At 36.8% G+C, this 20,883-nt stretch overlaps 1 protein-coding gene across 1 annotated transcript in view; it reads right to left on the bottom strand.

Moving 5' to 3' along the window:
- Window positions 1–3,965: 3,965 nt before the first annotated feature.
- Window positions 3,966–20,883, bottom strand: part of LOC107796602 (THO complex subunit 4A) — a 29,500-nt gene continuing 12,582 nt past the window's right edge. Inside the window, exons 3-5 of the mRNA XM_016619395.2 lie at window positions 14,041–14,109; window positions 13,758–13,939; window positions 3,966–4,573 (exon numbers count right to left, since the gene is read on the bottom strand). Coding sequence (XP_016474881.1) covers window positions 4,414–4,573; window positions 13,758–13,939; window positions 14,041–14,109 — 411 coding nt within the window. The 3' untranslated portion in view covers window positions 3,966–4,413. The remainder of the gene's footprint in view (window positions 4,574–13,757; window positions 13,940–14,040; window positions 14,110–20,883) is intronic.

Genomic DNA, 20,883 nt, shown 5'->3' with positions numbered 1-20,883 from the left:
TCTCAATTGTAATTGATAACACCGTTAATTCCCCGGCAACGACGCCAAAATTTGATAACGCCAAACTATGCCTTATACAAAGACACACACGGGCGTAGCAAATATAATCTGAGTAATTCTGCCCAGAGTCGAACCACAGAGAATTAACCTATCAATTACTTTTGACGGATTTACTAAATTCACAGAACCAATTTCCCCAAACTTTGTAATTCACAATTGATGATATCTCTAACAACTAAAGTCTGAAAATAATTAACAGCTGAAAATTAACTATGCTTGATGTGTAAACAGTTGGAATAAGGTCTAAGGTAATGGTTTCTCCCGTTGGTGATTTCCTTGGTTGTACGTTTCTTATAGCGATGCCTTAGTTGTCTCTATCAATCAAGAACTCTCCGGCTATCATAAATCTCTCTCAAGCAATTATGATAATTTACTAGACGCACTCTCTCAAGCTACGCTAGCTAGATTCACATTACCGTTCTTTTAGATTACACCCGAGATATCGTTATCTCTAATCCAATCTCTAAACCCTCGGTTATGACTCTCGTCTATACTCCGGGAGTGATGTTGTTCAAATAACTACCTAAATATTCACTCTCTCTCAAGGAGATACATAATAAATAGGAACGGATAATTGAGGACCCTTTCAACTAACCACAATCAAAACGTAGATGAACAAATAGAGATTAACAATCAATTCAAACTATATTAATATAACAACCAAGTCATCCCCAATGGATTTCACCAAAACCTTATATTAAAGTATTTAGATACTCATGACAACGTAAGAATAAACTACGAAAATATTCATAATGGAAAAATTGCAAGAAAATTAGAAGAGAATAAGAACTATGATGTTTTGGGTGATCTCTCACACTTGTTCTTCTTGCCAAAATAATCTCAAAATCAGCTCTCCCTTCTTGGGCAAGTTTCCTACATCTTATAAGGGTTTTACCAAAGTTTTCCAGACTTGACACTTTGGCCCCTTAAATTTTGGGCTGTGAACATGCCGTCGCGGCCGCGGCGTCGACCGCGGCGCTGACCGCGGAGTACACTGCCTCCAACCGCGGTGCGTATGCTGGACCTTTTTATCTCCACGTTCCTTCTCTTTTTGCTCTTTTGTGTTTGGGTACTTCTTGAGTGGGTGTTTTCTTCACGTTATTGCCTTTAAACACTTCATGTTGCTTCCTCACATCTTATATTCCCTGCGAAACCAAATAGCATTAATTAAAGCATTTTATTGGCAACTTACATTATAAAACAACAACAAAGCATGGGCAATTATGGTGTAAATAACAACTATATAGCCTATTATCAAGGACTATATGGCTCTGCTGAATGCAGTGGAAAAGTGGAGACAATATTTACAATACAAACATTTTGTGGTGAGAACTGACCATCACAACTTGAAATACCTCCTAGAACAAAGGGTGTCTACTACTATACAGCAAAAAGGACTAACCAAATTGCTTGGATTGGACTATGAGGTGCAGTATAAGAAGGGGTCTGAAAATAAGGTTGCTGATGCCCTTTCTAGACAGCAAGAAGGTTCAACAGTTCAAAGGAACCAACTACAGGGTGCATTGCAGGCCATCAGTATTTTAGTCCCTGCATGGGTGCAAGAAATCACACATAGCTATGAAGGGGGCCCTAAACCTACAGAAATCATTAGCCAAATAGTTGTGACTCAACAAGGACCCAACATATGGCACTACACTGCCAGCATACTCAGGAAGAAAGGAAAAATTTATATTGGTACTAATGGTAGGCTCAGAAATCAGTTGATATCAACCTTTCATGACTCTCCTATGGGTGGACACTCAGGACAGCTTGGAACTCTAAAAAGACTATCACAAATATTTTATTGGCCAGGGATGAAACAGATGGTTATTGATCATGTGGCTAGTTGTGATGTATGTCTCAAAAGCAAAGATGACAACATGGCCTACCCTGGGTTGCTGCAGCCCCTACCAATCCGTAACCAGGCCTGGAGCCACATCAGTATGGACTTTATAGAAGGGTTGCCCAAGTCTAGGAACAAAGATGTTATCCTTATAGTTGTGGATAGATTAACAAAGTATGCACATTTAATAACACCTGCTCACCCTTACACAACATCATCTGTAGCTGAGGTGTTTTGGAAGAAGATACATTGCTTACATGGGATTCTAGAATCTATAGTGACAGACAAAGACAAGGTGTTCCTAAGCCACTTTTGGCAAGCCCTATTCAAACTCCTAGGGACTCAGCTTCATTACAGCACTACCTATCACCCTCAAAGTGATGGCCAAACTGAAAGGGTCAACAGGTGTCTAGAGAACTATCTCAGGTGTATGACTGCTAATAGGCCAACACAGTGGAGACAATGGTTAACTGTTGCAGAATGGTGGTACAACACCAATTTCCACACCAGCTTACAGTGCACCCCTTTTGAAGCACTATACAGATTCTCACCCCCACAACTGTCATTGGGCCCCTTATTGGAGATTGTGGTACCAGTTGCTGAAGACACAATGATGCATAGACAACAAATGCAGCAACTATTGAAGGACAACCTCACTAAAGCACAAGAAAGGATGAAACACTATGCTGATAAAAGGAGAACAGACAGGGAGTTTCAAGTTGGGAATTTCGTGTATTTGAAATTGCAACCCTATAGACAGACATCTCTAGCATTAAGAAGAAACTTGAAGTTGAGCTCTAAATACTATGACCCCTACAAGATCCTAGCAAGAATTGGCAAAGTGGCTTACAAACTGGATCTTCCGCCTGAATCTAAGGTCCACCCTGTGTTTCATGTGTCTTTACTCAAGAAGAATGTGGAAGATAGAGTAGTAGTGCAGATCACACTACCAATCACTGGCGAGGATGACAAGTTTCTAGTGCAACCAGTGGCAATCTTGCAGAGGCAGCTTATTAAGAGGGACAACTCTGCCGCGGTAAGGGTTCTGGTACAGTGGTCAAATCTCACTCCAGAAGATGCCACTTGGGAGGATTATCATTACATCAAGGCAAGGTTTCCAGATTTTGATTCCAACCCTTGAGGACAAGGATTGTTTGAAGAGGGTGAGTATGTCATGATCCAATACGAAGTGCAGCAGCTGGGATTCGAAATGAAGAAAACAATAACAGAAAATGGGAAGGGAATAACAAAAATTTGAATGAACGACTAGGATTAATTTAAGCTTTAATGAGCTCCAAGGGCCACGATTTGGCCATGTCAGCTGAAGGTTGTTATAACCAACTGCATGAGAGAGAGGGAGGCATCGTTCATCAGAGTAATTCTCTTTCTCTCTCTTCGATTCTCTCTTCTCTTTTCTCACTCTCTTATCCTTCTTCTTCCTAACATATCTCTTTCTTCTCTTCTTCTTTCTTCTTCTTCAGGTTACTGCAACCATGGAGTCTAGTTAGAAATAGTCAATTTCCATTCAGTTGTAATCGTTAGATTTCCTTTATCAATATAACAGAAAATTGTACAAAAAACATTCTATTTCCATTATTGTATTTTGATTCCTTAATTCAAATTGAGTTCATTACATTAACCAATATGCCACATTACAAGAATTTCATAATTTACTAGACTAATCAAATATCCAAATAGAACTGAACCAATACAAAGAGAAACATATCTCCTTATAATCTATGATAGGTCTTTGTGAATACATATCAAGTGGTAATGCGTGTCTTATAGACACAGGTGGCACATTAACTGATTTCTATGTAGAAATTCCAGGACAATCTATCTATTCGCGTCTTGAAGAATGTTTCCGTTGACCTTTCTAATTATGAGAATGCCCCAGTAGGAGAATTTTGGAGGATCTTACTGGTAAACTGATTCCCCACAGTTCAAAGATTTCTATTGATATGATAGAACGTGAGATGATGAGTCTTACTGCTAAGGTAAGATGTTCCTCATGGATTTAGGGTGTACTTGGTATAACAGAAATCCGACTTGCGGAAAACAATTTCCGAAAAACTATTTTCTTTCATGCCAAACATGCCCTTACAGCAAGTGTGGACGCATATTTTCACACCAACCATAATTTCACAGCATTTCCAGCGTCTGTTTCTGAAAGCAAGGAATTTCTCAACAATTTCTTGTTTACATAAAAACAAACAGAAGGCAAAGCAATGGCAGGAAAATACAGAGCGTGTACAAGGCAAGATTTCTATATCATCAAATGCTTAAAGCTGAAGAAAATGTGGCAATACTACCAAACACACTCTTAACATAGAAGTTATAAGATCGTCCAGTAGTATGTAGGCTCTACGCCTTTCAGTCTTTTCCCCAGAATCTTTTATCATCACACTTCTTCAAGAATTGTTTGTACCAATTCATGAATAGAATAACCTTCGATCCTGTGGATGGTGAACATGTTACAAGGGAAGTATCTCGTCAAGCATGTCAGAATGTCAGTTCGTCTCCATTGCTTCTGAATGATACTTTTCCAAGTCGGCATCAAGATCTTCTGCAGAAATGTTCTCACCACGACCTCTGCCCCTTCCACCCTCCTTTCTCATGCTCCCTCTACCACCTCGAGGAGGACGTCTAAATCCACCACCTCTTTGTTGACTGTCAAATTATTTCAAGATATAGTTACAAAATGCTGGTTAAGATCAGAATACAATGTCCACATAAGAAAACAAGTAAAACTGAATAAAGAAGATCAAAAATAATATTATATCAAGCTAAAAGAAGCTTCAAAGATGGGCATATCCATCAGTGCCGCTTGACATGAAAATACCAACATTCTAAGATAATGACTACGTGACAAAAGAGCCAGCTTCTGCCACATCAAACTTTCTTTGCATAATGCTAAACAAAGAATTCTTTGCATTTCACTTTTGACCAAACCAAATACAGCAAATTACATAAAAACAGTAAGAGTGCAACAAGACTTTATCCTTCCCTCTGTTCTTTCGAAAACACAAATTACATTTTTAGTACGAAACATTTCATTAGAGAAGCAGAAGCAATGAAAACTTCCGGTCAAAACCTGCAACAACCAACTCCACAACGTGAAGGCAAGGAAGATTGTAGAAATAGATGGGACTTTCTTAACACAATGTCATCCACAGTGACACAAATATCAGAAGCAGAATACTGAAATACCAACATATTTACAACTATAATTAGACTACAACTATCCTATATACAATAACTCTAACCTAAGCACTTCCAAGAATTTTACGAACTCTAAGCCCAGGTATTTGGTAGCTACATTGGATAATATCTTTGCATACTATCCCATAATGATAAAAGAGAGAGTCATTGTCTGCTTAAGTCCTTATACGATCTAGGGCAGTTCTCACCTCATGAGCTAGCTCTTGGGGTTGAGTTAAGCTGAGATCTATTTTCTTAACATAATCAGAGCCAAACCAATCTGAATTCTTGCTCCATCCAATGTTGGATCCCTATGTTATGTTGTTCAAGCTCCAAAGGGCTGGTCCAAATGTCCCGTCCTGGGCACTTTGATAGGGGAAAGTGTTATGTGTCCCACACTGATTGAGGGAATGAGTTTTTTTTTTTTATGAAGGAAGGTATTTCATTAGAAAGGCATCTAGTAGATGCAATAGTTACAAAATCAGAAGACAAAAATACAGAAAAATAAGAGTTTGTAAGCCCCTTTAAGATGTGCTAAACTATAACTAAGGAGCTAACAAAGTCCAAAAGGTGATCAATGCTAATTACAGGGGTTAACTTCACCCAGCTAAAAAGGATAAGTAAACAATTAGCTTTAAGAGTGTGATTTGGAGTTGAGATTCCATCAAAGCATCTTTGGTTTCTTTCATTCCACAAACTCCAACAAATAACTGCCGGAATCATTAACCAGATCTCCTTGATGGCCTTATCAACTTCCCAAAGACTCCAGCTTGTGTATGCCTCTCTAATATGCGATGGCATGACCCAGTTCAAGCCGAAAAGACAAAAAAACATGTTCCACACATCAGTGGCAACTGGGTAATGCAAGAGCAGGTGACTGACATTCTCTGAGCTTTCCTTACACATGTAGCATCTGTTGACCAGTTGGAAGCCTCTTCTATTGAGATTATCCTGTGTTAAGCAGGCTTCATATAGAGCAATCCAGCTGAAACAAATAACCTTGGTGGGTAGTTTGGTCTTCCATATAAGTCTCCATGGCCAAGGGTCTGCGTCAAATACCTGGTTCTGAGTACAGATGTGCTTATAGCATTCTTTCACTGTAAAGATGCCCTTGTTCCCCCACTTCATAGTGTCAGGTAGATTCTCATCGATGGTGAAGACCTCCACTCTGGCTAACATGTCCATCAAGCTGTCCATTTCCCAATCTTGTATAGATCTTCTGAGGTGCACATCCCAAATATTGTCAGTTCTATTCTGGGCAATGGAGGAATCCTTATCAAGGGCAATCTGGTAAATGGTGGGGTATTCAAACATGAGTGGGGTGTTGCTCGTCCATTTGTCTTTCCAAAATTTGATATGTGCTCCATTCCCTGCTTTGTAGTGAACATTCTGGACAAAGTCCTGTCCAAGTTTGCTGATGTACTTCCATGGCCCAACCCCATAAGGTGCAATTGCAATTTTAGTGCTCCAATTATCTCTTCTCATGCTTGGCGTTGATTACCTCCTTCCAGAGGCTTGAATCACTTGTGCCATATCTCCATAGCCATTTCATTAGCAAGCTTTTGTTGTGGATGGTTAAGTCTCTGATACCCAGACCTCCTTTGAATTTTGGTTGCATGACCTTGTTCCACTTTATCAAGTGGAACTTATGAGAGCTGTTGTTCCCCTCCCATAAGAAATTCATCCTGATCTTGTCTAGTTGAGTTAGCACCTTTTTGGGAATGGGGAACAAAGACATGTGATATGTAGGGATACTATCGAGCACACTATTTATGAGAGTTAACCTACCACCCATTGATAGGTATTGCATCTGCCATGATACTAATCTCTTCTCAAATTTCTCAATGACTCCATTCCATACCTCGCAACTCTTGAATTTAGCCCCAAATGGGAGACCTAGGTAGGTCGTAGGAAGTGCTCCAATAGTACAGCCCATGATACTAGACAACTCCTCTAAGTTTGGCACATTGTTTACCGGATAGATGATGCTTTTCAACTTGTTGACATGTAGCCCTGATAAAGCCTCAAATAGCAGAAGAGTCAGATTCAAGTATAGAATTTGAGATCTTTCTGCCTCACAGAAGATCAAAGTATCATCGGCATACAGTAGATGTGATACTTTGACAGTGTTCTCAACATTTAAACCAACTCTGAAACCCTGAATCCATTGCATTTGTCTGGCCTTCTCCAACATTTTGCTCAGTCCCTCCATGGCTAGGATGAAAAGGAAAGGTGAGAGTGGATCTCCCTGCCTTATCCCTTTTTGCGGAGAGAAAAAACCCACAGGTCCTCTGTTAACAATAATTGAGTATTTCACTGTTGAAATACTAAATCTGATCCACTTGATCCACTTTTCCCCAAATCCCATCTTCCTTAAAATAGAGATAAGGTAAGACCAATTAAATTGATCAAAGGCCTTCTCGATATCTAGTTTGCACATAACCCCAGGTTCACCGCTTTTAATCCTCCAGTCTAGTACCTCATTGGCAATGAGAGCTGCATCAGTTATTTGTCTGTGTTTAATGAAGGCATTCTGATGGTTGGAGACTAGCTTTCCAATTACCTTCTTCAGCCTTTCTGCTAGTATCTTTGTTGTAATCTTGTAAACACTTCCAATGAGACTAATTGGCCTATAGTCTCTGAGTTCAATTGCTCCTTTCTTTTTGGGGATCAGAGCGATGAAAGATGCATTACATGATCTCACCATGTAACACTGCTGGTGAAAGTGGTTGAGCGCCCCCATCACCTCTGGCTTGATAAAGTCCCATGTCTTTTGAAAAAAGGCCATAGTAAATCCATCTGGACCAGGTGCTTTATCTGGAGCGCATGACTGGACAACGGCATGTACTTCTTCTGCCTCAAAAGCTTTTTCTAACATCTCCCTGTCTTCACTCGATAAGCTGGCTACATCATCAAAATTAGCACTGGGCCTCCAGGTTTCACTCTCAGTGTACAGTAGGGCTGCTCGGTGGGCCGGGCCTGAATCGGACCGGGCCCGCGGTCCTAACGGTCCTGGTGGGCCGGTCCTGGGTGGGCCGGTCCTGGTGGTCCTTCTGAGCCCGTCACGGGCCGGTCTTCAAGTTTGAGCCCACGAGCCCGGGACCGTCAGGCGGGCCTGGGCCGGTCCTGGAGGGCCCAACGGCTATTTTTTTTTAAAAAAAAATTTAAAATTCTCCAACGGCCATATTTAAAATCTAGCCGTTTGGGCTGAAAATATGACCGTTTTTAAGTTTAAAAAATGGGCATTTGGCCCCCAAACTTTATATAATTACACTTTTCCCCATTTCCCAACTATAAATACCCCCTCATTCTTTCATTTTTATTCACCAATTCATCAATATCTCTCAATCTCTCTACTACAATTACTTAATTTATTGTTGAAATTTCGTGAAAAATTGTGAAGTTGTTGAATTGAAGTTTTCAAGTGTTCAACAATTTTCAATTTTCAAGAAGTTGTTCGGCAATCCGGTAAACTCGTTTCAACTCTTACGTTTTTAGAATATATTTTTGTGTGGTTTAGTTTGCATAATTATAATTAATATGGCATTTACTTTGAAAAAAATGTTTGATAAAGGAAAAGATAAAACCGGTGAAAGTAGTGGCCAACCAACTACCCTTCCCCCGGCTCCCCGACCTAGAAAAGATAAGCAAGTTGAAAGTAGTCGCCAACCTAGACGTCCTCCTCCTTCCGTAATTCTTGATAGTGATCACCCTTGTTTTCAATTTACCGATAGTGAATTTTATCATAATGTTGCACCAGGTGAAAGATTAGATGATGAAATTATGAATGCTCTTTATCCTAATGAAACCATCTTAGAAAATAATGAGGAAAATGAGGATGATGATGAAACTCAAGCACCGGATTTAGATGATACACCTACTAGTCCTCTTAATAACCCAACTGATGCACCGGTCGACCAACCTGTAGAAACTCCTACTTTTAATAGAGAACCTGCTAAACGCCTAGAAACATCATTAGTTTGGAATTTTTTTACTCAAGTAAGAGAACAAAATAAGGCTAAGTGTAAAACTTGTGGGAAATTAATGGTGCATAAATATACTGGAGACCGTAGCGGCACGGGTAGTTTGACTAGGCACATAAAAACACACCCTAGAGATAAAGCTAGATTTTTTCAAATGAAAGCGCAACTAGAGGGGACAAGTGTAGATTCTGCGGTTAACCCTAGTACAGGTTCAAATCTAGTTCAACCAGGAATTAACACTGTCACCGGAGGTATTTTATATTACGATCCAAATAGAGATCGTGAAGAATTAGCAAAGATGATTACTGTTATGTGCTTACCTTATACTTTTGCATCTAATCCTAATTGGGTTCATTATATTAGAAGAGTTTTTAATCCTACTTATAAAGGTTGGCCTCGCGCAACAGTTAAGAGTGATATTTATAAATTCAAACATGAATATGAACAATATTTGCGGTATTTATTTACTCATATACCTAATCGGATTTCTATTACTACTGATATTGGTAGAAGTGGTAATGATTGTGATTATCTAACTGTTACAAGTCATTGGATAGATGAGGAATGGATAATGCAAAAACGCATAATTGCATATAGAATAATTAATTCGCGTCACACAGGTAAGTTTATAGCTAACACTGTTGCAGATATTTGTAGATATTTTTGCTTTAGCGATAAAATAATGGCAATTTCAATGGATAATGCTTCTAGTAACACCAGTGCTATAGGCATGCTTACAACAACACTAAATCCTGCATTTACTAATATTTTCCATGTTAGATGTATTTGTCATATTTATCATTTAATTGTCGGTGATGGTATGCGAATATTAAACATAGAAATTGAAAAGGTTAGAATGACTCTTAATTGGCTTTTTTATTCAAACCGAAGAAGTAGACTTAGAGAGTATTTTAAAAAATGTGATGAATATGGCCTTAGAGAAAGAAAGGTTCCTAAACCTTGCCCGACTAGATGGAATTATATGTACAAAAGTTTAGTAGTAGCATATGAATATAGAAACCCAATTAATGCAACGTTTAATTCTCGGGTAGGTGGTGAGGATGATGATGAAATGCTTACCACTCAAGATTGGACTAATGTTAAAATTCTTTTATATTTTTTAGAACATTTTCAAATTGCTACAAATGCATTTTCTGGGCAATATTATCCTACTATTTCAAACTGTTTAGTTTATATTGCAGCACTATCTGATTTGTTTGTTGAATTTAGTGAGGGTGGGGATATTTATGAACTTGCTATAAATGAAATGAAACAAAAGTTTAAAAAATATTTTTTTCCTATCTCTCCTATTTATGGTCTTGCTGCAATGCTAAATCCTACAATGAAATTGGGAGGTCCTCATTTTTGGTATTCAAATATTTATAAGGCTTTAGATCTTTCAAATGAGGAAATTGCGACACTTGCAGATGCAAAAGCTTCAATTAAGATTAATGCTCAAACAGTTTATAATGCTTATCAACTTGCCTTAGAGCATGCTAGGCCAACTATTCCAACCCCTACTTCGTCTAGCTCACAATCCTCTAAAAGAGTTGCGGGCTTAAAAGCTCTTAAATCTTGGACGGAGTTCAGGGGGTCTCAAGATGAAAATTATGATGAAACTTCACATCTAAATGAGCTTCAAGTTTATTTGTCTCAGGGACTTGAAAAGGAGAATCCAGACGACTCTTTTGATCTTTTGGAATGGTGGAAGGCAAGGGAAAAACATTTTCCTGTTCTTGCAAGGATGGCTCGGGATATTTTATCAATTCAAGCTTCAACTGTTGCATCAGAGAGCGCTTTCAGTCAAGCAAGACTGCAAATAGGTGATCATAGAGCGTCTATGAGGGATAGCTTGGAAAAATCAGTATTGTTTAGAGATTGAATCCGCTCGGAAAGAAGAAACTTTGGAATTGCAGAAGCACAACCGGCCATAGATGAAGCTTATGAAGAAATGATAGCGGAACTTGCGGAGGATTCGGCTTCGCCCGGAAGTGGTGATGAACAAACTTCTTTTCCACCACCACCAACGCAACCTCCTCCGAACCTTGAAGGATTTATGAGATTTGTTAGAGATAATACATAGAATAATATGTAACTTGTATTTTGGCACATCTTCCTTAGTTTTTTTTCCTTCTAATGGTGGTATTAGTACCTTGTTGTGCTCATTCCATTGGGGGAAGGATGACTAAGAAAGATATGCCATTTTTTGGTAATAAAATTTATTGTTTCTACCCATGAGCTTCTTTTCGCAATATTTCTTTGTCTATACTTAGAATTATTTATAAGCTACAATATATACATAATATACAATATATATACTACAAGAAAATATATAAGCGAATATATATACATAATATACAATATATATACTACAAGAAAATATATTATGCTACAATATATACATAATATACAATATATATACTACAAGAAAATATATAAGAGAATATATATACATAAGATACAATATAATATACTACAAGAAAATATATTATGCGAATATATATACATAATATACAATATATATACTACAAGACAATATATATAAGAGAATATATATACATAAGATACAATATAATATACTACAAGAAAATATATTATGCGAAAATATATACATAATATACAATATATATACTACAAGAAAATATATTATGCGAACATATATACATAAGATACAATATATATACATAAGATACAATATATTATGCGAATATATATACATAAGATACAATATATATACTACAAGAAAATATATAAGAGAATATATATACATAAGATACAATATAATATACTACAAGAAAATATATTATGCATGACAATTTAGTGTTTTACTATTGTTTTGTTATTTTCTTTTTCGTCAAGCACTTTAATAATTAGATATACATATATACTACATATATATTTTTAATATAGCCATGATACTACAAGAAATTGCCTTAAAAAAAAACCGCTAGGCCCGCGAAGCCCACGAGCCCGGCCCGTTAAGCACAGGACCATGTGGGCTTAGGCCCGTCACGGGCCGGTTCCACCCATTGAGCCCACGAAGACCGGGACCGCCAGAGCCCAGGACCACGAAGCCCGGGACTGCGAGGCCCGGCCTGTTAGGCCCACTAAGGCCCGGGCCCGGGACAGAATACAGCATTAGTGTACAGGTTCTGGTAATAGTTCAAAATCTCTTCTTTGATCACTTCCTTATCATCTGTTATTTCATTATCCACTTTGAGCTTGTCAATATTGTTGTTCCTCCTGTGTGAGTTTGCAATTGTTTGGAAGTATCTTGTGTTCCTGTCTCCTTCTTTGAGCCACAAGCATCTTGATTGAGGGAATGAGTTTGTTGTCTCCTCATATAGTCTTGGGCAATCCTCAACTCATAAACTATTTTCGGGGTCAAGTTAGGCCCACGGTCTATGTTCTTAACGCATACGATGCATAAGGCTTGACTGCTCTTTTACCACCTATAGCAAGCATGGAAATTTGCCAACACTTTTCTAAATATTTCTCTGTCTAAATTGTTCTCGTTGTTTGACCATACAGTCCCTGTATCTCAGGAAACAACTTTTGTCTGAAAAGGTATTAAATCATCTTAGACTTTCAAATTTGTAAGAAGTTTCAAGAAGCTTCTAAGATGAGGGAGGAAAGAAGAAACTGTAATTACATCAAAAAGAATACGCTATAGACAGTTGAAAGTAATGTCTAATAAATACAACCACCATGCATGCATTTATTGTGCATAAATATTTATCAGATAATACATCACATATATAAAAACAAAAAAGAGGTATAGAGGATAAAAGCATATTTCAGAATTTCCTTGTGTAAATTAAGAAGGATTCGATTTTTTTATATAATTTACGAGATGTCACCATGATGCCACGCCAATCAACATGTAGCACAAACAAAGTCAGATTTTCAAGATTAGAACATTGAGGGATCCTGAAAAGAGTGACTATTCTAACATTAATTGTCTACAATATTATATTGCTAGGGTTTTCTGGGACCACTGCCAAAAAATTGTGCAAACTTCAAGTAATCTTTTTCTTCCTCAGTTAAAAATGAAAATCTCATTGCAAACAGGAAAATAGCACCCGGCATTACACAGCAACCTAAGGAGTCAATTCATGCAAATGATCATTTTCTTCTTATTCTATAGGTAACCGTACAAGGAGTTATAATCATCAATACCAATAGATTTGCATCCCTCATTTAACTACAGCAATTCGTTTTTGTTTTTCCGGACTCTCTTCCGCTTTGCATACTAAGTACTCCCTCCGTCCCACTTATGTCCCACTTATGTGAACGTGTTTGACTGACCACGGAGTTTAAGAAAGGCTTTTTAAAGTTGGGGTTAAAATATGCCATAGACATTTTTGTGGGTATAAAATCATGTCGCTTAAGGGTACATTGACAGTTTAAAGTTAAAATGTTTTCAAATATAGATAGGTGTTATTCTTTCTGGACAGACTAAAAAGAAAAGTGTGTCACATAAAATGGGACAGAGGGAGTAGTAAATTAAAATATTTGCTATAGCAAAATGTTGGCAGTTGGCTGTACTGGTTCCAAGCTGGGCTAAGCTCAACAACTTGAGTCCAAGGTGTGTGAATGTAATCTCAGAAATCTCATATAAATATTGGATGAAAAGTGTATAAGGATCCATATACAACAGAAAAAAATACCTTCTTGGAGCAGGATTTGGATTTCTGTACAGACGATTTCTAATTGGAGGAAGAGCAGGAGCACCAATGTTTGGTCCCGCAAACTCAATTTTCATGGGCTTTCCATCTAGCTGAACATTGTTATATTTCTTGATAGCTGCCTCTGCATCCCTTCGACGTGAAAAGATTACTTCCGCAGTTCCCTAGAAGAAAGAATTTTTTGTTACTATGGGGTTTTTGGAGACTCCTGAAAGCACCTTAATTTATGCCAAATTAACCCCCAAAAAGGTAGATATCCAGATACCTTTGATCTTCCACTTTTGTCATAATGAATTGAGTAACGCTTTATATCACCAGCTTCTGAAAAAAGCTCCTGAGAACACACAACAAGGCATTAGATTTCAAAGCTTTCATTCTTTTAGGTCTTTCCTCTGGGAAGGGGAGTTATGGCCCGAGAATTTCATTTGACAATCTCATGAATTAAAAAACAATTACTCCAAACTATAAAGGTCAAGAATAGGGTCTGTAACAACAAATCTTCGTGTCGAGAAAAAAAAAATTCAAGACTAGAAAATTGCATAACAAATGTAGTATTTGATTTCAATAAATGATGAGCATTACAATCTCTATAGTATTCCTTTGATTCTACAAGAATATAAACTATCTTGATGAGCTTGATTTTGATTTTGATCCAAGGGCTTGTAAAGCTTGGTCTTGAATCTTCTTCTTGAACTTGAATTTGGATTTGATCACAAACAAGTAATTTGATCTTGAACACCTTGGTATTTGATTTGTCTTCGTTCTTGATCTTGAACTTGTAGCTTGTAGAGCTTTTGATCCACGAGCTCTCCGCTTGCTTGTTGTTCTCACTTATGGTCTTTTCTAGCTTTATGAAGGCCTCTATTTATAATTGTTTGGAGTGGTGTGGCACTACGATTTGATTCGTCCATTTGAACTGACCAATACCATCTAGACACTTGGCACAACTCTATTGGTTGTTGATTTGATTGGGTATGCCACCCTTTCTTGACACATGGTGTAATTTCATTGGCTCATTTATTTGGCTTGGATTGCCATATCACTTGACACATATCATGATTTCATTGACTCATTTATTTGGCTTGTATTGCCACATCACTTGACACATGGCATAAACCTGGGCTTTAAGACTAGTCATTTGAACTTTGGGCTAGTAAAATGGGCTCATCTTTTGCAGCCCAAATTGGCCCAAATAAAATTAGACTTTAATTTATATCCATGATGGACTTAGATAATTAAATTTAATTTGGACCTGGTATTTCTCGAATTTAAGAACTTGTCCAAATTTAATATGGACTTTAATTCCATAAAAAATTTACATGTTTACAAATATCCCCCTACTTTAAGACTCGTCGAAAATGAAGACTAGACTTGAAGTACAAACGAAGATAACATATGTATTTGAAGCAATTGACACATGAGACAATTGTTCTCTTGGATCTTTTGGGCCTAGGGAGGACCGTTGATTATATTTAATAAATTTGATCCCCATCCATCAGAACTTGGAGCTTTTGCTTGGGCTCTTTTAGAGAATAACTAATTTGGGTCCATATAATTCTTTCTTTTTTTAAAGAATTAATGGTCCAACACATGGATAAATATAATTCACATAAGAAAGTGATATGATGATATCACTTCTTTTTGGATACATCACTAGTAAATAAAGGATAACCACACTCCTTTGGGCCTTATCATCTTTTCTTCTCTTTCTTTATCTCCGGCAATCTTTTTGTCGGATTCTCCGGTATTATTATTTTTTCATGTATTTGGACTCTTTTTCAACTATGAGACTTGTGTTAGCTTCTTGAGTTCAAAGTAAATAATACTCTTACTTCCAGAAGTTACTCCTAATTGGAGATTTCACGACTTAAGTCAATCCTTTCCTAGTATAGAAAATAATTATTTTGTCATCTCCTATTTTTTTTTTAGAGATATCAAAGAATCCTATTTTGTAGAGCAGATAATAGCTATCCTAGACTCCTATTACACCAGGAGAGTCTTCTTGAGTATCTATATAAGAGGCAAATACATCAATAATTCATAGTATACCTCAAACTTTCTAATTTTTTTTTTTTGGTCTTTCGGAAACAGCCTCTCTACCTTCATTATGTAGGAGTAACGTCTGCGTACACTTTACTCTCCCCAGATCCCATTTGTGGGATTTCACTGGGCTTCTTGTTGTTGTTTTTCATCTTTTTCTTTCAAGTGCTGCAGTGATTCATGCTTTCCATCTTTGTGGGTATAGATTCCCTTCTTTGAGCAAAAGAAATTAATTATATTATAAAGGCGAAATGGCTTCCTGGCCACTTAAACTTGCATCAGTTTGTAAAGCCGATACATGAACTTGCACTTTTTCCATTTGAACACTCCAACTTGATGCAACAAAAACTAATAAACACATTTGACCGTTGACTATGCCTATGTGGAAGCGGCGCAGCTGACATGGCTAAATTGTGTGCATATCACGCTACAAAGGCGCGTGGACAGTAATTACTTTTATTAAAAAAGAAAAAGAAAAAAGAAACCTTTCTCCTTCTTTTCTATTTTCCCCTCATGCTGTCTGACGAAGCATGTGTCAAGGTGGTTGGACGCACCTCATGGAGTCATCACAAAGAATAATGAGGCTGGTGATGATTAGGAGGAGGAAGAGGCCATTTTGAAGGTATTTTAACTTCCAGTCCGTAATTAGATCTTCAAGATTATTTCAGTCCGGATCCATCCTAAACCAAAGAGCATCGGGATCCCCTTTTGGAAATTAATTAGGAAATGACAACAGTCTTCCCTACCAAATCCAGAATGACCACCTGAGTTGCTGCTATTAGTACTGACGGCGTCGACGGACGAAAAACCTAACGGGTAGGCCTGAGATCGGCCAGGTTTGAAGAGGCCATAATTCCTGTCCGAGCTAGGACCAGGCTTGAGGTTCTCGTTAAACAAGGCAAACACGTATATGTTCAAATCGGAGTTAGGCCTCATAGGCGTTCCCTTCTTCTGACCAAAAAGCTTCATTAGAAATTGAAAAGCTGTTAGAAATTAGAAATTAGAAATTGAAAAGCTGTTAAAGCTTATTTCAGACCAGGTGTTTGATAAGTCGGTGTCGATTGGGCGACTCATCACTAACTACCAATTAGATGGTCGCGATAATGGTGATGAAGCTCTTGATTATGCGAAGAAGAAGATGAAAAGAGTGAGCTCGATGATGAAGAGGATGATGTTGGAAAAGAGATGAAAAGTAAAGGGCCCACAAATTGGGACCTTGAATATACAGGTGTCAACAAATGTGAATGAATGGATGACGTGGCTATATAAAATATTAAATTAAATCCATGTCAGCAGCAATTGAACAACACGCACCATCAAAAGTGTTTATTAGTAGCCATTTTTTCAAGTAAAGGCGTTCAAATGGGAAACTCAAGAGTTTATATATCGGCTTTACAAACTGATGCAAGTTTAAGTGGCCAGGAAGCCATTTCGCCTATTATAAGCTTTACACCTCATTCTTCATGCCTTTTTTAATGAATTTTGCTTTCACTTTCAGAGATGACACGTAGAAGAATTCTTGGGTGTTGTTACCTTTACCATAAACTTGTTTTAAGGTTCTTTTTCAATAGCAAGTACAATGTCACTTTTTTGTACTATTCTTTTCTTTCTTTGCAAGAAATATTCACACGTGAAAGCATTCTTAAGCTTTGTTTCCTTTATCACAAACTTGCTTCAAGGTTCTTCTTTCTTTATGTCACTTTCAAGAGCAAGTACAATGTCACTTTTTTGTACTCTTCACTTCTTATGAGACATTCATACGTAAACTTTTCTTGAATTTTATTATTTTTGCCACAAACTTTATTTTCAATTTTTTTTCTTATGTCACTTATATAAAAACACAATATGGCTCTTCCTTCGTAGCATGATTTTTCCACTTTGTAATATCATGTAATTGAAAATCCTTTGTCCTTTCCTGGCTTTATTTATTGTAAACTTTCATTTTTTCAAATGAAAGAACTAAACTTTTGTACTGATAGGGGAAAAAATCCTTTTATTTTTCTCCCTTTTGGTCATGCAGATTCTTTTTCTTTGGAGATATCATGTCTTTGCAATTTATTTTTTTTTTTTTCAAAAAAATCGTGGCAAAACATATTCTCTTACAATCATGCTTGTTTTATTGCATACCATTGTGTGTGAGCTTATGAACTTTTTCTCAACTCTTAAAAGAAAATTGGTCCCTTCTTTCAATGATAGCAACTTCATTCTTTTCTCAATATAAACGAGACCATTGCTTTATTATGATGCACATATATCATATTTTGTGTTTGCTTCCATACTTTGCCCCTTTGTTTCTTTTTACTATTACTATCTCGAATACTCGTGTCATATATAGATGACTGGTTTTGGTTGTTAATTTAACTTGACTTTTGATTCTCCGCAGATACCCCGAAATGAAAAAAGTATAGTTGAGCAGTGTTGGTGTTCTTCATTTTGGACTTGAACAGGTAACTCATTTCATTTCACTATCTTGGACATTCTTTTTTTTATGCATGTAAAGTTCAAGAGAATAGCAAAATTTCATTCATGGTGGCAACAATATTACTTTATACAAGACGATGGCATTACTTTGAATAAGGCGAAGACTTTACACCGTCTCAAGTATAAGACTTTTTTTAGGCGGAGACTATTACACCGTCTAAGCTAAAGACTTTATTTTGTCTGAAGCGAAGATCATTACACCGTCTAAGCTGAAGATCTTATTTTATTTGAAGATTTGACTTTCTTCATTAGAGGCAAAGACCATTACACCGTCAAAGTCAAAGATCTTACTTTGTGTGACGAAAACAACTACACCATCTAAGCTATAACTTTATTTTGTCTGAAGCAAAAGATCATTACACCATCTAAGCTGAAGATCTTAATTTGTTTGAAGATTTGACTTTTACTTTATCTGAGGCAAAGACAAATACCGTCTAAACCAAAGATTTATTTTATCTGAGGTGAATATCATTACATTGCCTGACCCAAAACTTTTACTTTGTTTGCAGTAAAAACCATTACACCGTCTGAGCAAAAAATTTTACTTTGTCTGAAGCAAAGATCATTACACTATCTAAGCAGAAAACTTTATTTTGTTTGAAGATTTGACTTTACTTTATTTGACGCAAAGATCATTACACCGTCTAAGCCAAAGATTTTACTTAATCTGAGGCGAAGACTATTACACCATCCGAGCCAAAGATTTTATTTTGTCTGAAGCGAAGACTATTACACCGTCTAAGCTTTTGTGCGGTGTTAAGACCAGTACACTATCTAAGCTGAAGACTTTACTTTGTCGAGGCAAAGACCATTACACCGTCTTAGCCAAAGACTTTACTTGTCCAATACAAAAACTATTACATCATTTTTGCTGAAGACTTTACTTTGTCGAAGTGAAGACAATTACACCATCTAAGCCAAATACTTTACTTGTCCAATGCAAAGACTATTATACTGTTTAAGTTGAAGACCTTATTTTATCCTATGTGAAGACCATTACACCGTCTAAGCTGAAGACTTTGCTCTGTCCAATGCGAAGGTCATTACACCGTCTAAGCCAAAGATTTCTCTTTACAAAAAAGACTGACCACCAAGGGTATCTCTTCAATTTTCAATCCCCAGAGGTAATTTTACCATCTCCTTTATATAAATATGTTTGTACCTTTTCTTTTATAGGTAGAAGCACGAATCAGCTTGAAAGACTCCATTTAGCAAAGAAAACCACTAGGGATATCAAAATAATCATCTACTTGAAGATGTTGCAGACTACATCGGAGGCTTCCATCAGAAAACTATGTTGAAGTTCCCAACTAAAGAATTAAAGGTCGCATCAATTTGAAGAATTAAAGACTATATTGGCAATATCTGCTTGGCTTTTACTTTAACATTTGGTGGCTTGGAAGAGTTTAACTTGCTTATTTCAACTTGACGGATTTGAAGACTTTTGACTTGAAAGTGTGGCAAACTCGAAGACTTCAACTTACAGACTTGGTGATTTAAAAGTCTCAACTTGCACTTGGTGGATTTGAAGACTTCGACCTGGAGACCCGGTAGATTTGAAGATTTCAGCTTGAAAACTAGCACTTTAAAGCTGATTCAACTTGAAGACTTCGCAAATTCGAAGGTCTCAAATCTAGTTAGCAGGTTTGAAGACTTCAACTTGAAGACTTAACGGTGTAATGGTCTTCACCAAATAGCCTGTTTGGCCAAGCTGGAAAAATCAGCTTATTTTGAGAAGTGTTTTTTTCAAAAGTGCTTTTCGAAAAAGTACTTTTGGAGAAAAGTAGTTTGTGTTTGGCTAATCAATTTGAAAAGCACTTTTGAACAATAATTTGTGTTTGGTCAAGCTTTTCAAAAAGTGCTTTTAAGTGTCAAATTACAAATAATGAAGAGATTTGCTTAATAGATAATATTACAAAGTAGATAATAATTACAAATATTTATTATTAAAGATACTCCCACCGTTTCAATTTATGTGAATCTGTTTGACTGGGCACAGAGTTTAAGAAAAAAATGAAGACTTTGGAATTTGTGGTCCTAAACAAGTCAAAAAGGGGCTCAGATTATTTGTGTGGCTATAAAAGTTTCTCATTAAGGGTAGAATTGTAAGTTTAAGCTAAATTCTTTCCAAATTTAGAAAGGGGTCATTCTTTTTGAACGTAAACTGGAACGGAGGGAGTAATAATTAAGTTTTTTATTGTAATTAAGTAAAATATAAAAATAAAATTGAAAAGTACTTTATTCTTTCAAGATAATTTAAATATATCAAAAAATCATTCAATAAATATGAAAGTTCATCCCAAAAGTCATTTTATTACTTAATAATTTAAACTAAGGTTATTTTGGTATATATAATATTTTGCAAAGGGTAGTTATTGGTAAGAAGAAAAGTCAAAATTGCTTCTGCTTATGCCTCTGGAGAGAAGCTATTTTTTTCTGCTTCTTCAAAACTGCTTCTAGTTCTAGCCAAAAGCACTTTTCCCCCAAAAAAGGGGCTTGGCCAACACCTCAAACCGAGTAAAAAAGAACTTTTTTGAAGAAAAAAATACTTTTGGCATGGTAGAAGCTTGGCTAAAAAGGCTACTAG

This window comes from Nicotiana tabacum, chromosome 5 (genome assembly GCF_000715075.1).
Source record: "Nicotiana tabacum cultivar K326 chromosome 5, ASM71507v2, whole genome shotgun sequence".
NCBI classification, from domain to species: Eukaryota; Viridiplantae; Streptophyta; class Magnoliopsida; order Solanales; family Solanaceae; genus Nicotiana; species Nicotiana tabacum.
This window is presented reverse-complemented; position numbering and strand designations above follow the sequence as displayed.